This window comes from Oryctolagus cuniculus, chromosome 1 (genome assembly GCF_964237555.1).
Source record: "Oryctolagus cuniculus chromosome 1, mOryCun1.1, whole genome shotgun sequence".
NCBI classification, from domain to species: Eukaryota; Metazoa; Chordata; class Mammalia; order Lagomorpha; family Leporidae; genus Oryctolagus; species Oryctolagus cuniculus.
The window spans coordinates 113783482-113803140 of NC_091432.1; the positions used below are offsets into that span (position 1 = coordinate 113783482).

Genomic DNA, 19659 nt, shown 5'->3' on the forward strand with positions numbered 1-19659 from the left:
CCCTCTCTTTCGTCAGGGAGCACCGAGGGGGCGTGCCGGGGCGCGCGGCACTCACGTGACCACGCAGGGCCTGGCCCAGCCGAGTCGCGCGATCCGCCGTCATATCAGCTTATGCGGCCGGCCCCTGATTGGCCGGCCGCGCTGTCGCTCAGCGCCCGAGCTCCGGTCCGCTGCACCCGGCCGATCAGCTCAGTGACTGCTGCCGGCCCTGGTAGCCGCTGGAACGCCGGCGCCCGGAGCGGCTGCGGACCCTCTCCAGGTAGGGACGGGCGGCGGAAGCAGGGGCGAACACACCTGAGCGGGCCGCGGGGCGGAGGGGCCTAAAAGCAGGTGTAGGTAAGTCAGCCCTGCTGGACCAAGATGGACCTGGACCTTTGTCCACCTGGGTTCAGCCTCCTAGCTGCCAGGTACGGGCCGAAAACCAGCCGGACTCCTGCGCTGGCCCGGGGGAGAGGCTGGCGGGTATCGGGGCATCTTTAAAACAGACTGTGCTGGGACGAGCCGGGGCGCAGGGGACGTGCGGGGCCCGGGCTGGCTGAAGGGGGCGAGGCCAGAGGACACCTGGCATTTCGGGGCGGGAGAGGAGGCCCGGACCATAGAGAGACAGGCACGTGGACGGGGCTTGACCAGAATGCAGGGTTTGAGGTGGGCTTCTTATCCAAGGGAGGCCAGGCCGCCGAGCAGTAGTGTTTCCCTTTGCCACGAATTTCCCTCCGCTCTTTGGGAGGGGGGAGGTCTCCAAAGGGGCCCCCCGAATCGAGGAACCTGTGAGTGTCCGAAATTCTGACCGTTGCAGCGCAAGTCTAGGTTACCGCAGCGCACCAGGGGTGGACGGACACGCGTCCCCGGCCTGGGAAAACAGGAAGGGAGCAAACATCTCTTGTCAGCAGCACAGGAAAAGGAAGCATCCTACATAGCGGCGCCCCTGTGTCACAGCAGGTGCTGTAAGTGAGCTAGACATGACCTTGGTAGATCGAGTTTCCAGCCTGCAAAGTTTGTGGCAGCCCGGTGTGTTGGGCTGATCACCTGTCCTGATATCACCGTCATTGTTTAGCTTCTAATGATACGTACCTAGTAAATAATCAATGCGTGCCTACGATCATTTGCCGTGTGCTTTCCCAATTCGTGTAATGAGATTAGCCTGCGGTGGTACTCAGGATTCCCTGTGTGCACAGGTGACAGCTTGAGAAACTCATGTCGTAGTTAAAGGGCCACACTGGAGTGTGCATCACGGAGGTTACCATTACTGAGCAAGTTCTTCATGCATTCCTGACCTCAGGTTCCCTGTAGTAAAGTGGAGATTATAGCAGTATCTGCTTCATAGAGTTGGGAGAGTCTGGCAAAGTTATCCCAAAAAAGCACTTAAAATAATGCCTGGTTCTCAGTGAGTGTTAGCTATTATTATCCAAAAGTTAATAGTAGACTCAGTCATTCTAAGCCTTATAGTGTTTTTATTCATTGTGTTTTATGAAAGATTTTATTAAAAAAATTTTTATTGGGGCTGGCGCTGTGGCACAGTGGGTTAAAGCCCCGGGCTGCAGCTCTGGCATCCCATGTGGGTGCCAGTTCGAGTCCCGGCTGCTCCACTTCCCATCCAGCTCCCTGCTAATGCACCTAGGAAAGCAGAAGATGGCCTAAGTCCTTGGGCCCCTGCACCCATGTGGGAGACCCAGATGAAGCTCCTGGCTCCTGGCTTCAGATGGGCTCAGCTTTGGTCGTTGTGGCCATTTGGGGAGTGAACTAGCAGATGAAAAACCTCTCTCTGTCTCTACCTCTTTCTGTAACTGTCTTTCAAATAATTCTTTTAAATTTATTAAGAGGTTAATTGGGCAGGCGCTGTGGCTTAGCAGGTGAAGCCGCTGCCTGCAGTGCCGGCATCTGATACGGGCACCAGTTCCAGTTCCAGTCCTGGCTGCTCCACTCTCGATCCAGCTCTCTGCTATGGCCTGGGAAAGCAGAAGACGGCCCAAGTTCTTGGGCCCCTGCACCCACGTGGGAGACCCAGAGGAAACTCCTGGCCTCAGATCAGTGCAACTCTGGCCATTGCAGCCAACTGGGGAGTGAACCAGCAGATGGAAGACCTCTCTCTCTCTGCCTCTCCTCAAAGGTGTAACTCTGACTTTCAAAAGAGAGAGAGAGAGAGAGAGAGATTAATTTGAAAGGCAGAGTTGAGAGAGATATCTTCCATCCATTGATTCACTCCTCAATCGGCTGCAATGGCTGAAGCTGCTTCCGTACAGAGCCAGGAGCCCAGAGCTTCATCCGGATCTCCCACATGGGTGCAGGTGCCCAAGGACTTGGGCCATCTTCTGCTGCTTTCTCAGGCACATTGGCAAGGAACTGGATGAGAAGTGGAGCAGCAGGGACTCGAACTAGTGCTCATATGGGATGCTGGCATCACAGGTCGACCCACTATGCCACAACACCTGCCCCGGGTTTCCTTTATTTCTTTAAAAGTAAAATAATATTTTATAAGCTTCTGTGTTAGACAGTGATACTTACGGTCTGTGGACCCCTGACTTCAGGGGGAGAAAACTTATCAAAAGTATATGCAAAATTATGTGAGCTGGTAGAGTCGATAAGAATTCAAAGAATTAAGGAGCTGAAGAGTAGAGCTAGTGATTGTGAGGCCGAAGGTCCCCGGGAGAGTTCATGGACTTTGCAACCCGAGTACCTGTGCTCAGTCCTGTCTCCAGCATTTGTTGACTCTCTAACTCTGAGCAAGAATTTTCTGTATCCGCTTTCTTCATCTATAAAATCCAAATAACACTTGTACCTAACTCTTGTGGTGTCTTGAAAAGGTTAAATGAGTTCATATGTGTAACGTATTTATAGCAGCTAGCATTTAGCAGATCATAATATTATCCACTATCAATTTATTTTGAAGAAAAATCAAATAGCTCCTGTTTCTGCTTTATGTTGAAGTAGTCAGGACGATTCAGGTTTGGCTGCCGTGACAGTAGTTCATAACTCCTGTTTGTTGAGTGCATCCTATTTGTCTGCTTGCGTCAAAAGACTGCTTAGTCTCTAAGCCTGATGAGTCTGTAACATAGGCGTGTTATCTCCAAGTCACGGAGCTGGGTTAACTTTAGAGTGTACTTGCAGTTGTGAGATCTTCCTGATTCTAGAAGATTTCATGTGTTAGACGCCAAAAATTACAGCAGTAGGAGAAGCATGCTTCGAAAGTTCATGGAAAGTGTAATTAAAAGGTTTTGGTACAAAAAATTTTTGAAATCCTTTTTCATAATACACATTTTCCATAAACTTTTTGAAACCTCATGTACACATGGATTCCAAACACTTTTGCTGCCATTTAAATTTTTAAAAATTCTGTTTTGTAGTGCCGAATATGTTCATGAATACCTAATACCACATTCAACCAAAAGCGTTAATTGAAACCAAACTTCTGTTTTTTAATTATTATTTTTTTAATTCATTTGACAGATAAACAGTGAGAGAGACAAAGAGAAAGGTCTTCCTTCCGTTGGTTCACCCCCCAAATGGCTGCTATGGCCGGAGCTATGCCGATCCAAAGCCAGGAGCCAGGTGCTTCCTCCTGGTCTCCCATGGGTTCAGGGCCCTCGCACTTGGGCCATCCTCCACTGCACTCCTGGGCCACAACAGAGAGCTGGACTGGAAGAGGAGCAACCGGGACTAGAACCCGGCCCCCGTATGGATGCCAGTGCCACAGGCGGAGGATTAACCAAGTGAGCCACGGCACCGGCCCCCAAAACCAAACTAATAAAAGTTCTGAGAACAGGTTTAATTTGTCTGTATCTAAACTGCCTGTAGACTGGCTGAGGTCCACTTCCTCCTGCCTTCCAGGCATGGGTTTACTGTTAGAACAATAATATGCAGGGAGCATGAACATAACACAGGTAGTGTGGTTTTCAGACAAAAGCAACATTAGAGAGCTTTTCAAAGTTAAGAACTGAGATCTTATTAAGGTTTTTACTTACGTCTGATATTAAGGATTGAGTGAAGATGATTTGTAGTACATGTTTGAGTTCTTGTTGCCTATACCATACTGTTCCAGGTACCACATTGAATAAGGGTCTTGGGCATTATGGGTAACATGTAGGTTAGTCCATCAACTCTGACCAACCTTTAGCAGTGTAGCGATGACCTTTTCCCTGATTAAATGTTTGTGTTCATGGGTTTTACTTAGTGTGTTTCCCCTGCTACACTGTTGCTTGACAGTCTTCACCATTCATGACTTCGACTACTGCCTCTACATTGGGCTCGCTTTTCAATTTCAGATTCCTATCAACATGTGGCTACAGCTTCTAACTAGGAGTCTAGATGAGCCACGAGAGATCAGGTTCAGACCCACACTGAACCTGTCATTCCCTAGCCACCCTGTATTCCTGCGTTTCCCAAATCTGCTAGCTCTCTCCGTATTTATTATTCCAGTTATACTGACGTCACCAGCTACTCAAGCAAGGTGAAATCTCACAGTCATCCCAGATATCTCCCCCTTCATATTCCAGGATCTGGGAGTTATCAAAGTCCTGTGGGTTATTTCTACCTGCTAAATCTTCAGTGAGTATGGCTGTTGTCACAGCCACTACCTGAGGTCCAGCACCAGAGTGACCACACTAGTCTCCCTGTTCCTCATCAGTACTTCATCTTCCCAATGGAATGATATTTATGAAACACGAATCTGATAATACCCCCTTCCTGCTCAGAAGCCTCTTATGGGAGAGAAGTTTGAAGTCCTTAGGAAGGCAGCAGATCACTTGAGAGTCTAACACGGCTTTCCTTTTGCCAGGTTTGTCCCCTAACGTTCTTTCCCCTGTCCTTCACCCCATCACACTGGCACCCCCCAACCATCCCCAGTGAGGAATGAGTATGCAATGCTCTCATCTACTTGAAATGGCTGTCCCTAACACTTTTCTCTGACACTGTCCTCTGACAATGTCTTATCTGTTACGAAGCCTTTTACAGTAAGAGTAGCTGTGTTATCTTTCTGACTCCATAGGATTTAGGTATACACCTTTATTACAGCACTCTTCATGTTTCTCCAGTTTTTTTTTTTTTTTTAACTTTAGAAACAATTTAGACAGGATCTTTTTCATTTCCCAAGCTCATTACCTAGTATAGTGTTTGCCTCTTAATAAATTGCCATTTGGATGAATCGACAATGGTATATATGATGGAAGCTATCTAGCAATATCTGGCTTTGGACATTAATCAAATTTTTATTTCCCTAACAAAGTGAGAAAAATGTTTGTAATTCATGAGGAAAGCATATCATAAAGCAAAATTTTAAAAAGTTCCTAATATATAGAAACTTCTAGAATTTGATTTTTATGAAGAAACTAAAAGCCCAGTAGGAAACTGTACAGATGATAAAAACATAATTCACTGAAAAAAAATGTTATTTGAAATATACGAAGTGATAACCACCCTCACTCATAATAACTTAAATGTAGATTAAATACACACTGGGATTCCTTTCTTTCCCATTTGGTGACTATCCAGCAGCTTGATGATAATCCCATTGGTCAGGTTGTAGAGAAACTGGCACTGTCCGGCACTGTTCTGGGACTGACACAGTAGTTCTCCCTGATGGAGCAGTTTAGCCATGTCTACCAGAGTTAGTAGTGCAGGTCCTCTTTTCCCATAGAGGTGTACGCAGTACTGGGGTAGTCACAATCTCAAAATCTGGAAAACTCTGAAAACCAAAAGGATATTTATTTCTGTCAGGTTTAGTACTCAGGCTCGTTTGGTGAGAAACCCCAACTCCTGCTGACTGAGGTGCCCGTTGTGTCTCCATGCACCTACCAGGAATTTTTGCCTGTTGTTTGCTGATACTGTTTTGCTTTTTCGTTGCTTTATTACTTTGGATGTAATCCCATGTAAAAATATCAAAAGTAGGCTAAGACAGCCTGGTGGGTACCCATGAGAGTAGGTGGAAACGTCTGTGATGGTTAGTAGCCCAGAGTGTGGAGCTTGCCTTGGTGCATCTGTGGAGCATCCCATTGAAGGAGCCAGCAGCAGCTACCACCAGGTGTGACTTAAAGACTAGAAAGACAGGGGCCTACGCTGTGGCACAGTGGGTTAAGCTTCAGCAGGCATCCCGTATGGGATTTCTGGCTGCTCTGCTTTTGATCCGGCTCCCTTCAGTGTACCTGGGAAAGTGGGCCACCTGCCACACCCATAGGAAACCCAGGTGAAATTCCTGGCTCCTGATTTCAGCCTGCCCTAGCCCCAGCTGTTACAGGCATTTGTGGAGTGAGCCAGAAGATGGAAGGTCTCTGCCTCACCCTCTGTCTGTCACTCAAATAAGTAAATAAATGTTTTTTTTTTTTTTTAAAAAAAGACTAGAAAAATAGAATGACATTTTGTAGTGGCAACAAGGACCAAGAACTAATGGGAGATAGGAAACCATTGCATGGGATGGACTGAAGATCCTAACCATGTCTTCATTAAGTAGATTGACATATGGAAGGAAGCAAGTGCCACTGGCTGCCTTGTTGATCGTGCAGCACGCTAGCATGGACAGAGAACCAGTACTGAAGATAAATATTACTGTTAGGAGGCAGGATTCAGACATTTAGGAAGCAGTGTGCTTAAAAATATCCAGAAGTGTGGCAAAAGACAGTTGAAAAACTGTATTACTCTTAGAAAACTCTGGTGTTTTCTCGTCCTCAACTTTGTGCAAAAATAGTGCTTTGGGCATTTCCCTTCACCCTACCGTCATTAGAATACAGCCTTTTTCACCAAGGAATGTTGTGCTCTAGGAAAAACAAGGGTTAAACTCATACACCAGTGCAGTTAGCAGAGGTCCAGGAATCAGAACTTCCTGTACACGGGTAGTTATAAAGATCCTGTTCTCAGAATTACTTCATGCTTGAGATGATGTTGATAAATCAGCATTAATAACTGCCTAACATTTTAGGCTGACAGTGAAGTTTGGAAGTGAGCATGCAAATTTTTGGAAGAATTTCCTGTCACTAATGAGAAGATGATACCTAACCTCATTTGTTACACCTTGGGTTTAATGGCCAATCCCATAAATAAGCCAGGAAAAGTCGAAAGTGAAGAAATAATTAACATTGATCCTGACACTTCCATGAGGCGTTTCGTGAGTAATGGGAACATTGCTGGAAGGTTGTTCAGCACACACAAGTTTGCGGATAGTGTGACAGCGATAGTGATGACAGCAGTGGCTGCATTGTGAACCCAGATGGGAACATCGCTGAAGACATTACGGTGATTAATTAAACACCAGTTGTTTATGCAGAAACATGTGAATAAGACAGATGACACTGGTAGAAGTCTTTTCAGAGGGCCATCTAGGGTAGTGTTACTTTGTCCCTTGAGAATCCTCATCCCAGCCCATCCTCAAGGTCTGCTTCCAGCCCAGTAGACCCTTCTCTTGAAGATTTTCATCAACCAGATGCAACGAATATTTATTACGTGCACTCACATATATGCATGCATGTGTGGATTTAACTTTGGAAGTTTACTGTTTGTGTGGATTTAACTTTGATTTTGTATATATTTGGAAGTTTACTGTTTTCCTTGAAAAAGAGGAGTACAAGGTATTTATAGTCTGCACCAATTCTGTTTTTCATCTGTCAGTTATTAAACTATATAGGTAATTACATTGCATATATAATTACTACATGAATATCATACAAATAAACTGTAATACTGTTTACGTTTTTATCCTACTTGAATATTCATACTTTTGATAAACTGATATTAAGGTATTCACTGATTGGCTTATATTACGGCCCATAATTTCTAGATTTTACGATCTAGAAATTCTGAATTCCAAAATATATCTGATGCTAATTTTTTTTGCCAATTTTTATAAGCTTTTATTTTTATTTGAAATGCAGAATTGCAGACAGAGACAGCCATCACCTGCTGCCTCCAGGGTATACATTAGCAGGAAGCTGGATCTGAAACAGTGAAAGGACTTGAAGCCAGGCACTCTGCTATAGAATACCAGCATCTTAACCGCTGAACCAGACGCCAGCCCTGCTGCCATGTTTTAAGTAAGAACGGTACTATAAGAAGTAGGGGTGGGCATTGTGGCGTAGCAGGTAAAGCTGCTGCCTGTGAGGCCGGCATCCCATATGGGCACCAGTTCGTGTCCCAGCTGTTCCACTCCCGATCCAGCTCCCCGCTAATGGCCTGAGAAAAGCAATGAAAGATGGCCCTGCACCCATGTGGGAGACTTAGAAGAAGCTCCTGAGTCTGACTTTAGCCCAGCCCAGCCCTGGCCATTGCAGCCATTTGGAAAGTGAACCAGTGGATGAAAGATCTCTCTCTCTTTCAAATAAATAAATCTTAAAAAAAAAAAAAAAAGTAAATACTTACTTTAGGTAAGAACTTTCACTATAAAAAAAGAAGGTGATGGCTTCCACAGTAGCAGAATGGGAACCTCCTAAAATTTCCTCTATAAAAGCAACACAAACTGACAAAAGTTGTCAAAATGAACTTTAAAAACAAAAACTAAAAAAACCTCTGGGAGTTAAAGGTCTAGGAGCATTTATTTGAGAAAAATGGCTAAATCCCAGAAGGAACAGGGAGCTTGGTGGCGTTTTTACCTTGCTCTCTTCTCCCGCCCATCTTCCCCCAGCTAACAGCCTTGCGACATGGTTTCCGTGACAGACAACAACCTACCCACTTGGGAGGGACAGAGCAGCTCTAGCGCTCAGCTCCCCCTGCCCTGTTCGCAGGACGTCACTGTCTCGCCTCTCTGCCAGGTCTCTGAAAAACTTCGTTCTCAAGCCTTTTCCTTCTTCTGGCTTGTCAGAGCTTACTCTTTGTGAATGGTTCTGTCCAGGGTTTTTGTCAAGAACAATCCTTGTTTACAATTGAGCTTCTGGGGCACTGTGACCAACTGGCACCAGCAAGAACCTGAACCTCACCCCCCAAATCCATCCCCCAGCATATAAAGTGAAAGGAAACACCACCATGAAATGGGATGTCGGCAGGAGGTGCTTAAAAGCTCTGACTTTCCTGGGGATTTAGAATGATTCCCATGAGCAGGGCTGTGCAGATACCCAAGAAAGATGGGAGACGGCCCTAACCTCTCCTCTGTGGCTGACCTCAGGGGTCCACACAAGCAGGAAGCGAAGGCTAGGGCCAGAGGTGTAAATTCCCCACACAAGCGATGAAACCAGAGCTGGGAGGCTGATTGGTTCCCGACATTCAAGGAATCGCAACAATAGACGCAGGTGTCAGAGTTCAGGCAGATAGCTTGCTGATCAACAGCAGCGGCATCGAGCCGCAGGGCAGGCACGCAGGGAATCGCCACTTTCCACAAAAAATGACAGGGCACACGAAGAAACAAGAGAGGGATGGCCCATGTACACTGAAAGGACACTGAGTGGAAACTGTCCTTAAGAAACAAAGATGTAGGACTTTTATTGTTTTAATTATCTCGTCTACTAACCTATATATTTCTTTTTTGGAAAAGATTTATTTAATTGAGAGGCAGAGTTACAGACAGAGAAAGAGGTCTTCCATCTACTGGTTCACTCCCCAAATGGCTGCAATGTCAACCTTAGCTGACCCAAAGCCAGGAGCCAGGAGCTTCTTCCGGGCCTTCCGCATGGGTGCAGGGGCCCAAGTACTTGAGCCATCTTCCCCTGTTTTCCTAGGCCATAGCCGAGAGCTGGATCAGAAAAGGAGCAATTGGGACACGAACCAGCACCCGTATGGGATGTGGGTGCCACAGGCAGAGGCTTAACTTACGACGCCACAGCACCGACCCCAAGATGTTGGACTTAACTGACCAGAGACTCTAAATCAGCTACTATAAATATAAATGTGGTGAAAGAATGAAAGAACACTGTGTTTAAATAACTAAAAAAAAGTATAAGAGCAGTTTCCCATAAATTAGAGAATATAAACTGATAGAATCACTTTTAAAAGTATCAAATAGAAATTTAGGAGCTGGAAAGTACAGTAACTAAAATTAAAAATTGTCAAGCTCAACAAAAGACTTGTGTTGACAGAACAGAGAGTCAGAGAACGTGAAAGTAACACATTTGATTACCCCAGCTGAGGAACAGAAAGAAGAATGAAGATGAAGAGGGCCATGTTTTCCTCTGTGAATAACGCAGTGAAGTATGAGTGAGTCTGTCATAAATGATGAAAGCCAGCCATAATTTAATAATAGGTGAGTTATATCTGAGAGCTGTTTTAAAAATAAAGAAAGACAGTATTCTTTACATAGAGGTAGACCAACTTCCAAGACATACATGTTATGTAAAAAAGAAAGGAATGTCACAGTGTGTATATATATATTGCCATTTTTTTGTAAGGAAGATCGAAAAGAAAAAATTTGTAGGTGTTTGCTCTTTCATTGAAAAATACTACAAGGCTTCATGGGAAACTAATAAATATGGTTGCTCCGAAAGCCAAGAGAGAGATGACAGTTGGTATCCAGAGTCAGTTTAACGTTGTAAACTATGTGGGATTTACTGGGGGGAACAGGTTACAAACGATAAGTGTTTTAAGAGAAGCAGGCGGCTGGTGCCAAGGCTCAATAGGCTAATCCTCTGCCTGCGGCGCCGGCACCCTGGGTTCTAGTCCTGGTTGGGGCACCAGATTCTGTCCCGGTTGCCCCTCTTCCAGGCCAGCTCTCTGCTGTGGCCCAGGAGGGCAGTGGAGGATGGCCCAAGTGCTTGGGCCCTGCACCCCATGGGAGACCAGGAGAAGCACCTGGCTCCTGGCTCCGGATCAGCGCGATGCACCAGCTGCAGCGGCCATTGGAGGGTGAACCAATGGCAAAAGGAAGACCTTTCTCTCTGTCTGTCTCTCTCACTGTCCACTCTGCCTGTCAAAAAAAAAAAAAAAAGAGAAGCAGGCGTTATGGTGCAGTAGAGTAAGTCGCCGTGTCCACATCCCACACCAGGGTGTCTGGAATCAAGGCCTGCCTGGGCTTCCAATTCAGCTTTCTGCTAACACACTTGAGAGGCAGCAGGTGATGGCCCAGGCGCTTGGATTCCTGCTGTCCGTGTGGGAGACCCAGTTGGAATTCTGGCCCCTGGCTTCAGCCTGGCCTCACCTGATTGTTACAGGCATCTGGGGAGTGAACCAACAGATGGAAGATCTCTCTCTCTCCCTCCCTCTCTCTCTTTCTCTTTGTCTCCCCCTCTTTCTGTAGATTCATTTCTTTTCAAATAAATAAATCTTAAATGATTTTGCTTTCCTCAAGGCTATTTTATTTCCTAAGTCAGTGTTCATTTACACAGCCCAGTATGTGGCAGATGAAGGCCACTTGAATACCTGAAATATAAGGTGGGTAGGCAGTTTTAGGATCTCAAACGGGTTTTTTGTTGTTCAGAAATTTCAATTATCAATGAGATGGTTTAGAATGCTGAGCACATTTTTCTCTGTGGCTAATGCAAAGAAAAATGGGCCCATCCTAAATGATAAAAAGCTAGCCAGAGTGTTGCTGGCCTGTGTTGTAACAGGAGGGTGAGTGTGGAACAGACTTATTTTTTCTGAAGTGTGCCATCTGGAGTAGGAGCTGGCAGTCTTGCTGGTACAGGTTAGCTAGCTAGTGATTTGGGTTCTGTGGGTCACACTGAGTGCACGGGACTCAGCCTCCTTTGTGGATGAAAAGCAGCCCCAAGCAATCAGTGAGCATCCAAGTGACACTGTTCCAATAAGCTTTCCTACCAAAGCCGCCTCTGCGTTTGGCCTGTGAGCCACAGTGTGCCAGCCCCTGAAGTAGAATATTGACTAGGGGGAGAGAAATAAGTGTATTCTGGCTCTCACCTCCAAGAACACTGATCTCTTTGTTCCATCGTTGCAAGTGGTGACCCTTTCCTCCTGTCAAAGAACAGATTGTCCCCATGGCTGTGGGGGCGGCATCCATATCTTTTGCAGAATCTCTCCTAGGTCTCCTCCCTGAAACAAAGCTCTGGGAACTGGGAGTCCTTGTAGGAGAGAGACGCAGCTGAAGGAAGAGCCGTTTGTCTGAGTTTCTGGTGCCCACTGCTGGCTGTGTTGCCGTAGCAAGTAATAGGAAAGCACAGTACGTGGACTCAGAGCGGGGCGGATGCCGCTTGCCAGCCTGACCCTAGGGGAACACTTCCTGGGTCTCAGTTCCCCCCACAGAGCTTCAGTATCCCCACGGATAATGAGGAGATGGGCTAGAGATGACATTTAGATCAACGCCGGCTCTAAAGGTGGCATGTAGGGGCGTAGGACGGTGGCAGACTACCTAATTGCTCTTAAATCAGGAACCTCATTCATAGTCTTTCTGAACGTTGCTTAGAAGCACGTTCACCTGGTAAGTGACAGTGTGTGTGCCTCTCCCAGGAGCGGAGATGGACCTTGTTCTCGGCGCGGCAGATTACTACTTCTTCACGCCGTATGTCTACCCAGCCACGTGGCCAGAGGATGACATCTTCCGGCAGACGATCAGTCTCCTCATTGTAACGAACCTTGGTGCTTACATCCTGTATTTCTTCTGTGCAACCCTGAGCTACTACTTTGTCTTTGATCATGCATTAATGAAGCATCCACAATTTTTAAAGGTAAGAGATTTCTGTACCTATGTTCCAACAGCTGTTACACTCAAAATAGCAGTATGTTGTATTTATGAGATTCTTCAGGTTAAATTGCTTATATGTAACCTTTAAATAAAATTTTTGAAACCAACGCCAAATGGGTTATGTGGTTTTGCGAGGGCTAGTCGCCTCTCTCCTTTCCTTACTTTAACAAATAAATGAATGCCTCTTAAAAAAAAAACTATAAATTTAGAATCTTTTACTAGATACATAGGTGGAAATTTCTTTGATAATATTTGCAAATAAATAAATATACATCTGATGTGATTTTACTATTTAACTCTCAAAAGCTGAAATGTATTTTTACCATGGGTATTTTTGTTTGACTAGATAGGGGTTTCAAAGTTTTTTACAATCATTTTTTTTTTAAAGATTTCTTTCTTTATTTATTTGAAAGACAGACTGACAAAGATGGAGATACAGAGAGAGAGAGGGAAGAGGGAGATCTTTCACTTCCTGATTCATTCCCCAAATGCCTGCATCAGCCAGGGCTGGGCCAGGCTGAAGCCAGGAACTCCATCCAGATCTCACACGTGGATGGTAAGGACCCAAGTACTTGAGCCACCATCTGCTGCCTCCAGGTGCATTGGCAGGAAGCTGGATTGGAGGCAGAGGTGAGACTTGATCCCATTTACTCTATGGGATATAGTTGTCTCCCGGGACAGTTAACCTCCTATACACAGTGCTCACTTCGATAATCATTTTTCTATTTCAATTATTTGTATTTATCAGTTACTCCAAGGACTGGGGAAAAAATAGCTTGAGGAATGGAAGCTAATTATGAAAGAAATGACTATTGCGGGGCCGACGCTGTGGCGCAGCGGGTTAATGCCCTGGCCTGAAGTGCCGGCACCAGTTTGAGACCCAGATGTTCCACTTCCAATCCAGCTCTCTGCTATGGCCTGGGATAGTATAGAAGATGGCCCAAGCCCTTGGGCCCCTGCACCCACATGGGAGACCCGGAAGGAGCTCCTGGCTTCGGATCGGCACAGCTCCGGCCGTTGTGGCCAGTTGGGGAGTGAACCATCAAAGGGAAGACCTCTCTGTCTCTCTGCCTCTCCTCTCTATGTGTAACTCTGACTTTCAAATAAATAAATAAGAAAGAAAGAAATGACTGTTACATAAATAGAAATTTAAAATACAGAGTCTAGGGGCAGGCATTGTGGCATAGTATGTGAAGCTAACACCAGTGACACTGGCATCCCATATGAGTGCCAGTTTGTGTCCCAGCTGCTCCACTTCTGATCCAGCTCTCTGCTAATGGCCTGGGAAAAAGCAGAGGAAGATGACCCAACTATGTGGGTCTCTGCCACCCATGTGGGAGACCCAGCTGAAGCTCCTGACCCAGCCCCGGTTGTTGTGGATATCTATGGAGTGAACCAGGGAAAATCTCTCTGTCTCTCTTTCCTTCTACCTCTCTCTCTGTAACTCTTTCAAATAAATAAATACATCTTTTAAAAAATTACAGATTTTGTGGAAGGATAAAAGGTTTCAGAATTTAAAATATATATCACATTTACTCAACACAAAAGGGATGTTTTTCTCATACATCCTTGCCCTTCTATTAAAATTTTGTAGAAACTGAAGGTGAGTTCCTTAATAGAAAAGAATTTTAAAAGTCCTGTCAAACAATTTTATGTTAGCTCTATTTAACAGAGATTTTTTGATTTTGAAGTATTGGAAATTTCAATTTCAGAATCAAGTCTACCGGGAGATTAAGTTTACGGTCCAGTCATTGCCATGGATAAGTATTCCCACTGTTTCATTGTTCCTGCTGGAGCTAAGAGGTTACAGCAAGTTGTATGATGACATAGGAGAGTTCCCAAATGGTAAGTAAACAGTAAGACCGTCAGCTGGAGAATAATATATGCACAGGTTGACTTCTTTAAAGAACTAAGTCTAAAATCTGTTGTAGATAAAATTGTGCCTGAGTGAAGATCGGAGTGATTAGGGATGGGACCTTGTATGTGTTTTCTCTTATCCTTACTGAATTCAAACTTAAGTCAAGTAGTAGATGATAATTCCTGAAAATCAGAAAATACAGATTTTTTTAGAAGTCCATTATCCTGCTCCCTATAAGCTGTTCATCGTTTGGCATTCAGTCTCTCACTTTTCTACGCCTGTGTATTTCATTATTTACATTACAAAATGAGATCCTGCTATGCATGCTGGTTTGGGACTGTCACGTTTTTCTTGTGACAGTAAATACAGCTATATTTTTATGTCAGTGAATATTGATATTATACTAGCATAAGTATTTTAGTTATAGTGTTCCATTGGATGGATAGCAGTAATTTATTTCAATGACTTTTACTTGTTCAGCTGTGGGATTGTTCCCTTGTTCTATTATAACCAGTCCTGTATGACAACTTTTGTGAAATTTTGAAAATATTTCATTAAGATATGCTTCTAGTATATAGAAAGAATAATAGCTAGCATTTATCGAATGTTCATATGTGCTTGTCAAAAGTTCGTAAGTTCTTCATATGTGTCAATCCATTTTTTTCTGTAAGAATTCTAAGATAGGTACTAGTAAGGCATTTCAAAAAGTTCATGGAAAAATGGAATAAAAGCTAAGTTTATTTTGATCCAAAAAAGTTTTTCAGATCCATGCATTACATAGGATCTTCAAAAAGTTCATGGGAAATGTGTATTATGAAAAACCTGTTTATACATTCAAAAAATTTTGCATCAAAATAAAAACTTACCTTTTAATTCTATTTTTCCATGAAGTTTTTCAAGTACCCTCATTATTATTTTTTTTCTTAAAGATTATTTATTTGAAAGGCAGAGTTACAGGGAGGCAGAGACAGAGAGAGAGAGTGAAGTCCTCTATCCACTGGTTCACTCCCCATATAGCCACATTAGCTGGAGCTGGGCCAATCTGAAGCCAGGAGCCAGGAGCTTCCTCCAGGTCTCCCACACAGGTGGGGCCTAAGGGCTTGGGCCATCTTCCACTGCTTTCCTAGGCCATAGCAAAGAGCTGGATGAGGAAGTGGAGCAACCGGGACTCAAACCAGCACCCATATGGGATGCCAGCACTGCAGGTGGTGGCTTTACCCACTTACACCACAGCGTCACCCCCGCCCCCCCATATTATTTTACTCCTTTTATAAGTGAGTAAACTAGGTGAACGGTTCTGGGAACTCACATGGGTCACTCAGCAAACAGGTGGTGGCTCTGAGACCGGAGCCTAGGCTTGCTGGCACCAGAACCCTGCTCTCTACTAGGTTAAATACTTAGGGGAAGGAACAAAAGCTGTCCATGGTGGTGCGGAGTGCCTCGGTCTTGAACAGTGAGCATGATTGTGAGGAGAGGTGAAGGGCAGGAGGGCATTCTAGCTTTGTAGAACAGTTTGCATAAAAACATTGGGAAGACGCCCAAGAAAGCAGGCGGATTAGAGCAGGATCATAAGAATAGTGAGGTTGGCAAGGTAAGACAGGGCTGGGCCCTGGAGTTAATTCTGGGCTTAAGGTATTTAGTGGAAAATAAAGTTCTAAGCAAAGAGATAATATGTAAAGATTTGTCTTAGAAAGATTAATAGGAAAGAGATGATTAATTAGCATTATTTCCAGAGATTTAAATAATAAAGATAGCTTGAGTGTCCTTTTCTTGTCTCATAAATATCTTTATAGTTTAATGAAGAAGCATTGTAGCAGGACGTTTCAGGTTACTGTGAGAGGGAAATGAAGAAATGACTATGTTCCAAGGAGTCAGGGGAGATTAATTTCTAATACAGTGAATTAGCCCAAACAGGTCACTTGCAGATTGTGAGTTTAGGATTGCAGTTGGAACTGGGGCGGATGTGTAACAAGTAAACTCCTGGGGCAGGCGCTGGGTGCAGGTGCCCCTTGGGACCTCTGCTGCTGAGTCCAGCTTCCTACTGGTGTGCAGCCTGGCCGGCAGCAGTTGATGGCTCAGGTATTTGGGTCCCTGCCACTCAGGAGGGAGATTTTGATTGAGTTCCTGGCTGTTAGCCTCAGCCTGGTCCTGCCCCAGCTGTTGTGGGCATTTGGAAAGACATCTCTTTCTCTCTCTCTCTCTCTCTCTCTCTCTCTCTGCCTTTTAAATGGAAAAAAAAAAAAGAAAAGAAATAAATACATTTTTTTAAAAATGGGGGCAGGGTGTGGCACAGTGGGTAAAGTTGCTGTCCGCAGGCCAGCATCACATATGGGCACCAGTTTTAGTTCCGTCTGCTCCACTTCCCATCCAGCTCCCTGCTAATGTGTCTGGGAAAGCAGTGGAGGATGGCCCAAGTCCTTGGGCCCCTGCACCCATGTGGGAGACCTGGAAGAAGCTCCTGGCTCCTGGCTTCAGTCTGGCAACAGATAGAACAGTTTCTCTCTCTCTCTCTCTCTTTCTCTCTTTCTCTCTTTCTCTCTTTCTCTCTTTCTCTCTTTCTCTCCTTCTCTGTCCCTCACCCTCTCTCTGTAGCTCTGCCTCTCAGCTAAATAAAATAAATATTAACAAAACAAAACACACAAAAAAGTAAACTCTAATCCTGAGAGCCAAATCTTGGTTCTGCTATTCTGTTTTCTAGGCTGGATTCAGCTCACTTTCAGTGTGATATCCTTCCTCTTTTTCACTGACATGCTTATCTACTGGATTCACAGAGGCCTTCATCACAGACTGGTCTATAAGGTAAAGTCCTGTGTGGGGGAGAGAGGACGGATTCCACACACTTCAGCAGTGTAGGAAATGTGTTCTCATTTCTAAAAATTTCCATTACTCTAAGTGCCTGCCTACCCATAGTCAGGTCAGGTGCCAGGTAAATTTTGTTCCTATTCTTTATGGGACTTAAGTTGTCACCATTTCGGGGTAAAGAAGAAGGGCATTTTATAAGGTGATGTAGCTAGATCCGAAGGGATTTTTGGTTCAGGGTGTTTCCACAACAAGTGTGCAGAGCCCCGCTGAACTGTAGGGCAGAGTGAAGTCGGTGTTGCTAACTGTGTGCTCCTCTTCTCCAGCGCATACATAAGCCTCATCACGTCTGGAAGATTCCCACTCCATTCGCAAGTCACGCGTTTCACCCTGTGGATGGCTTCCTTCAGAGTCTGCCTTACCACATCTACCCTTTTGTCTTTCCATTACACAAGGTGGTTTATTTGGGCTTGTACGTCTTGGTTAACATCTGGACGATTTCCATTCATGATGGGGATTTTCGCGTCCCCCACGTGTTAAAGCCATTTATTAATGGCTCAGCTCACCACACAGACCACCACATGTTTTTTGACTACAACTATGGACAGTATTTCACTTTGTGGGATAGAATTGGAGGCTCATTCAAAAATCCTTCCGCTTTCGAGGGGAAGGGGCCTCTGAATTATGTGAGGAAGATGACCGAAGAACAATGCAACAGCCATGCAGAAAACGATCCTAAGAATGACAAACTATCCAATGGAGAGTTTACCAAGACTGAATAGATTATTGTCCAGTTCTTCTTAGATATTTTTAATAATGAAAAGTAACCTTCGTACAGCCAAGCTACATAGCAAGTGAATGGTGTCATTTGAGAATGAGCAGTGTGGGTGTTGCTGAGCAGTGGTCATTGATGGTAGACCCAGGGAAGATGCTGTGAGCACCAGGATTCTAATCTCACTTACCATACCCCGTGTGGGTCCCTGGGACGACTGGTCTTTCCAACCCACAGAGCTGTCATTTGTACAGCCTCAGCAACAATTTTAAACAAGCTAAAGAGTAAACAACTGAGGGGGCAGGCTGAGTTCTTTTGCCTTAATCCTCCCATGTTCTTTAAGACAAATTCTTTGTGCTTAATAATACCAAGACTAAGCACTGTAATAAGAAATACTAATGTCAAGATGGTTCCTTCCTTCAGGAACGGTTCATTCTTCAGTGTTGGCATGATAATGATTGTAGTATTTTGTTCAACTGGAAACATCTGTGTGAGAAACAAGTTCTACACTACTGGCTGTGTAAATGAACTAAGTAATAGCAGGTGTGTGATAAGAGTGTCCTCTTCCTACACATAGGCTCTTTCTCTGGGAATATTACCAAGTATTCTGTTTTACTGATGAATAAATAAATGTGAATTTTAAAAAATACCAATACTACCATGACTTAATCCAGAGCTGGGATTATGTAACTAAGATTTTGATGGTTACTCTTTGCAACCATTATTTAATAAGTGTAAAAAATGTGTGCATCTGAATATATTTAGAAAGGGAAGTTTTGATGCCCAGGTATTATATTTGGCACAACCGATTTTTTAATTAAATTGATGCACTGCACTTTTGGTATGTTTTGAAGTTACAAACTTGTAATTTTTTATGAAAGGAAATTATTGCCAAATATATATGCCTATCACTGAAGGTTTGTTTTGAAATCTTACTGTTGCTTCGTTTTTCTCCACTTCCTCAGCAAATATACTTTCATAAAGGAATGTGTGTTGTAGCATAAATATTGGGAAAACATGGTTTGTAAAGGCATTCTATAAACTATTTATGTAAAAATCAATAAAAGCCGATCATGATTATTAAACTGTATCAGTTAAATATGATAGCAGAAAGTCTTGTTTGTACCAAGTTTGTGTCTATTTGAAACAGTAGAAATTATGTGGATTGTTAGAACTGAGTTCGAACACCCTCAAGATGTTGAGTATCAAGTTGAGAAAGAGAGAGAATATTCTTTTGAATTTCACGTCTTTATTAGATTGAAATTGAATGTCTGAGATCCAGAAGAAAGAGCTTTCTTGTTTTTCTGTTTGAGTGATTGTTACGAGGCCGTCTTACCTGTCCCAGTGCACAGTTAGTGTTCTCAGCTGGTAAATGCAGATGGGTTCTTTTCACTCACCCCGCCTGCCCCCAGGGCTCCCTTTGCCCAAGAGAAAGAAGGCAATGAAGGAGTGAGATGAACACACTGTTTCCTAGTAAGAATAAGAACTGATGTGCGGGAGCTTTTCCTTTTGGACAGGCGTCCATACACACAAGTCCTTAGCAGGAGGAAGCTGGGACCCCCGGAGAGGTGAGTGGCTTTTCCAAGCTATTCCTCTCAAGTCCCCTGTGGACGTTTCTGGTCTGGTCAGTGGACGACTTTCCACAGGCTCCTTCCATGCCGGGGCGCTGCCTGTCTGTCAGTGCCGGGAGCTCTT

General features: G+C 44.3%; 1 protein-coding gene across 2 annotated transcripts; it reads left to right on the forward strand.

Moving 5' to 3' along the window:
- The first annotated feature begins 82 nt into the window (after positions 1-82).
- SC5D (sterol-C5-desaturase) lies at positions 83-19049 on the forward strand. Of its 2 annotated transcripts, none has more exons than XM_008260441.4 (5): positions 83-259; positions 12301-12518; positions 14248-14380; positions 17092-17192; positions 17519-19049. In XM_008260441.4, exons 1-5 carry the CDS (start codon positions 112-114, stop codon positions 17972-17974), a joined length of 1056 nt encoding a protein of 351 aa, XP_008258663.4. In that variant the 5' UTR covers positions 83-111; the 3' UTR covers positions 17975-19049. The 2 variants fall into 2 exon arrangements, with proteins under 2 accessions (XP_008258663.4, XP_051675453.2); XM_051819493.2 differs by lacking the exon at positions 83-259 and adding an exon at positions 7859-8012.
- The last annotated feature ends 610 nt before the right edge of the window (positions 19050-19659 follow it).

Coding starts and splice junctions, on each gene's coding strand:
- SC5D (XM_008260441.4), top strand. CDS start 112: ATGCGGCCGGCCCCTGATTGGCCGGCCGCGCTGTCGCTCAGCGCCCGA. Junction 260..12,300: donor CGGCTGCGGACCCTCTCCAG/GTAGGGACGGGC, acceptor TGCCTCTCCCAG/GAGCGGAGATGGACCTTGTT. Junction 12,519..14,247: donor AGCATCCACAATTTTTAAAG/GTAAGAGATTTC, acceptor TTTCAATTTCAG/AATCAAGTCTACCGGGAGAT.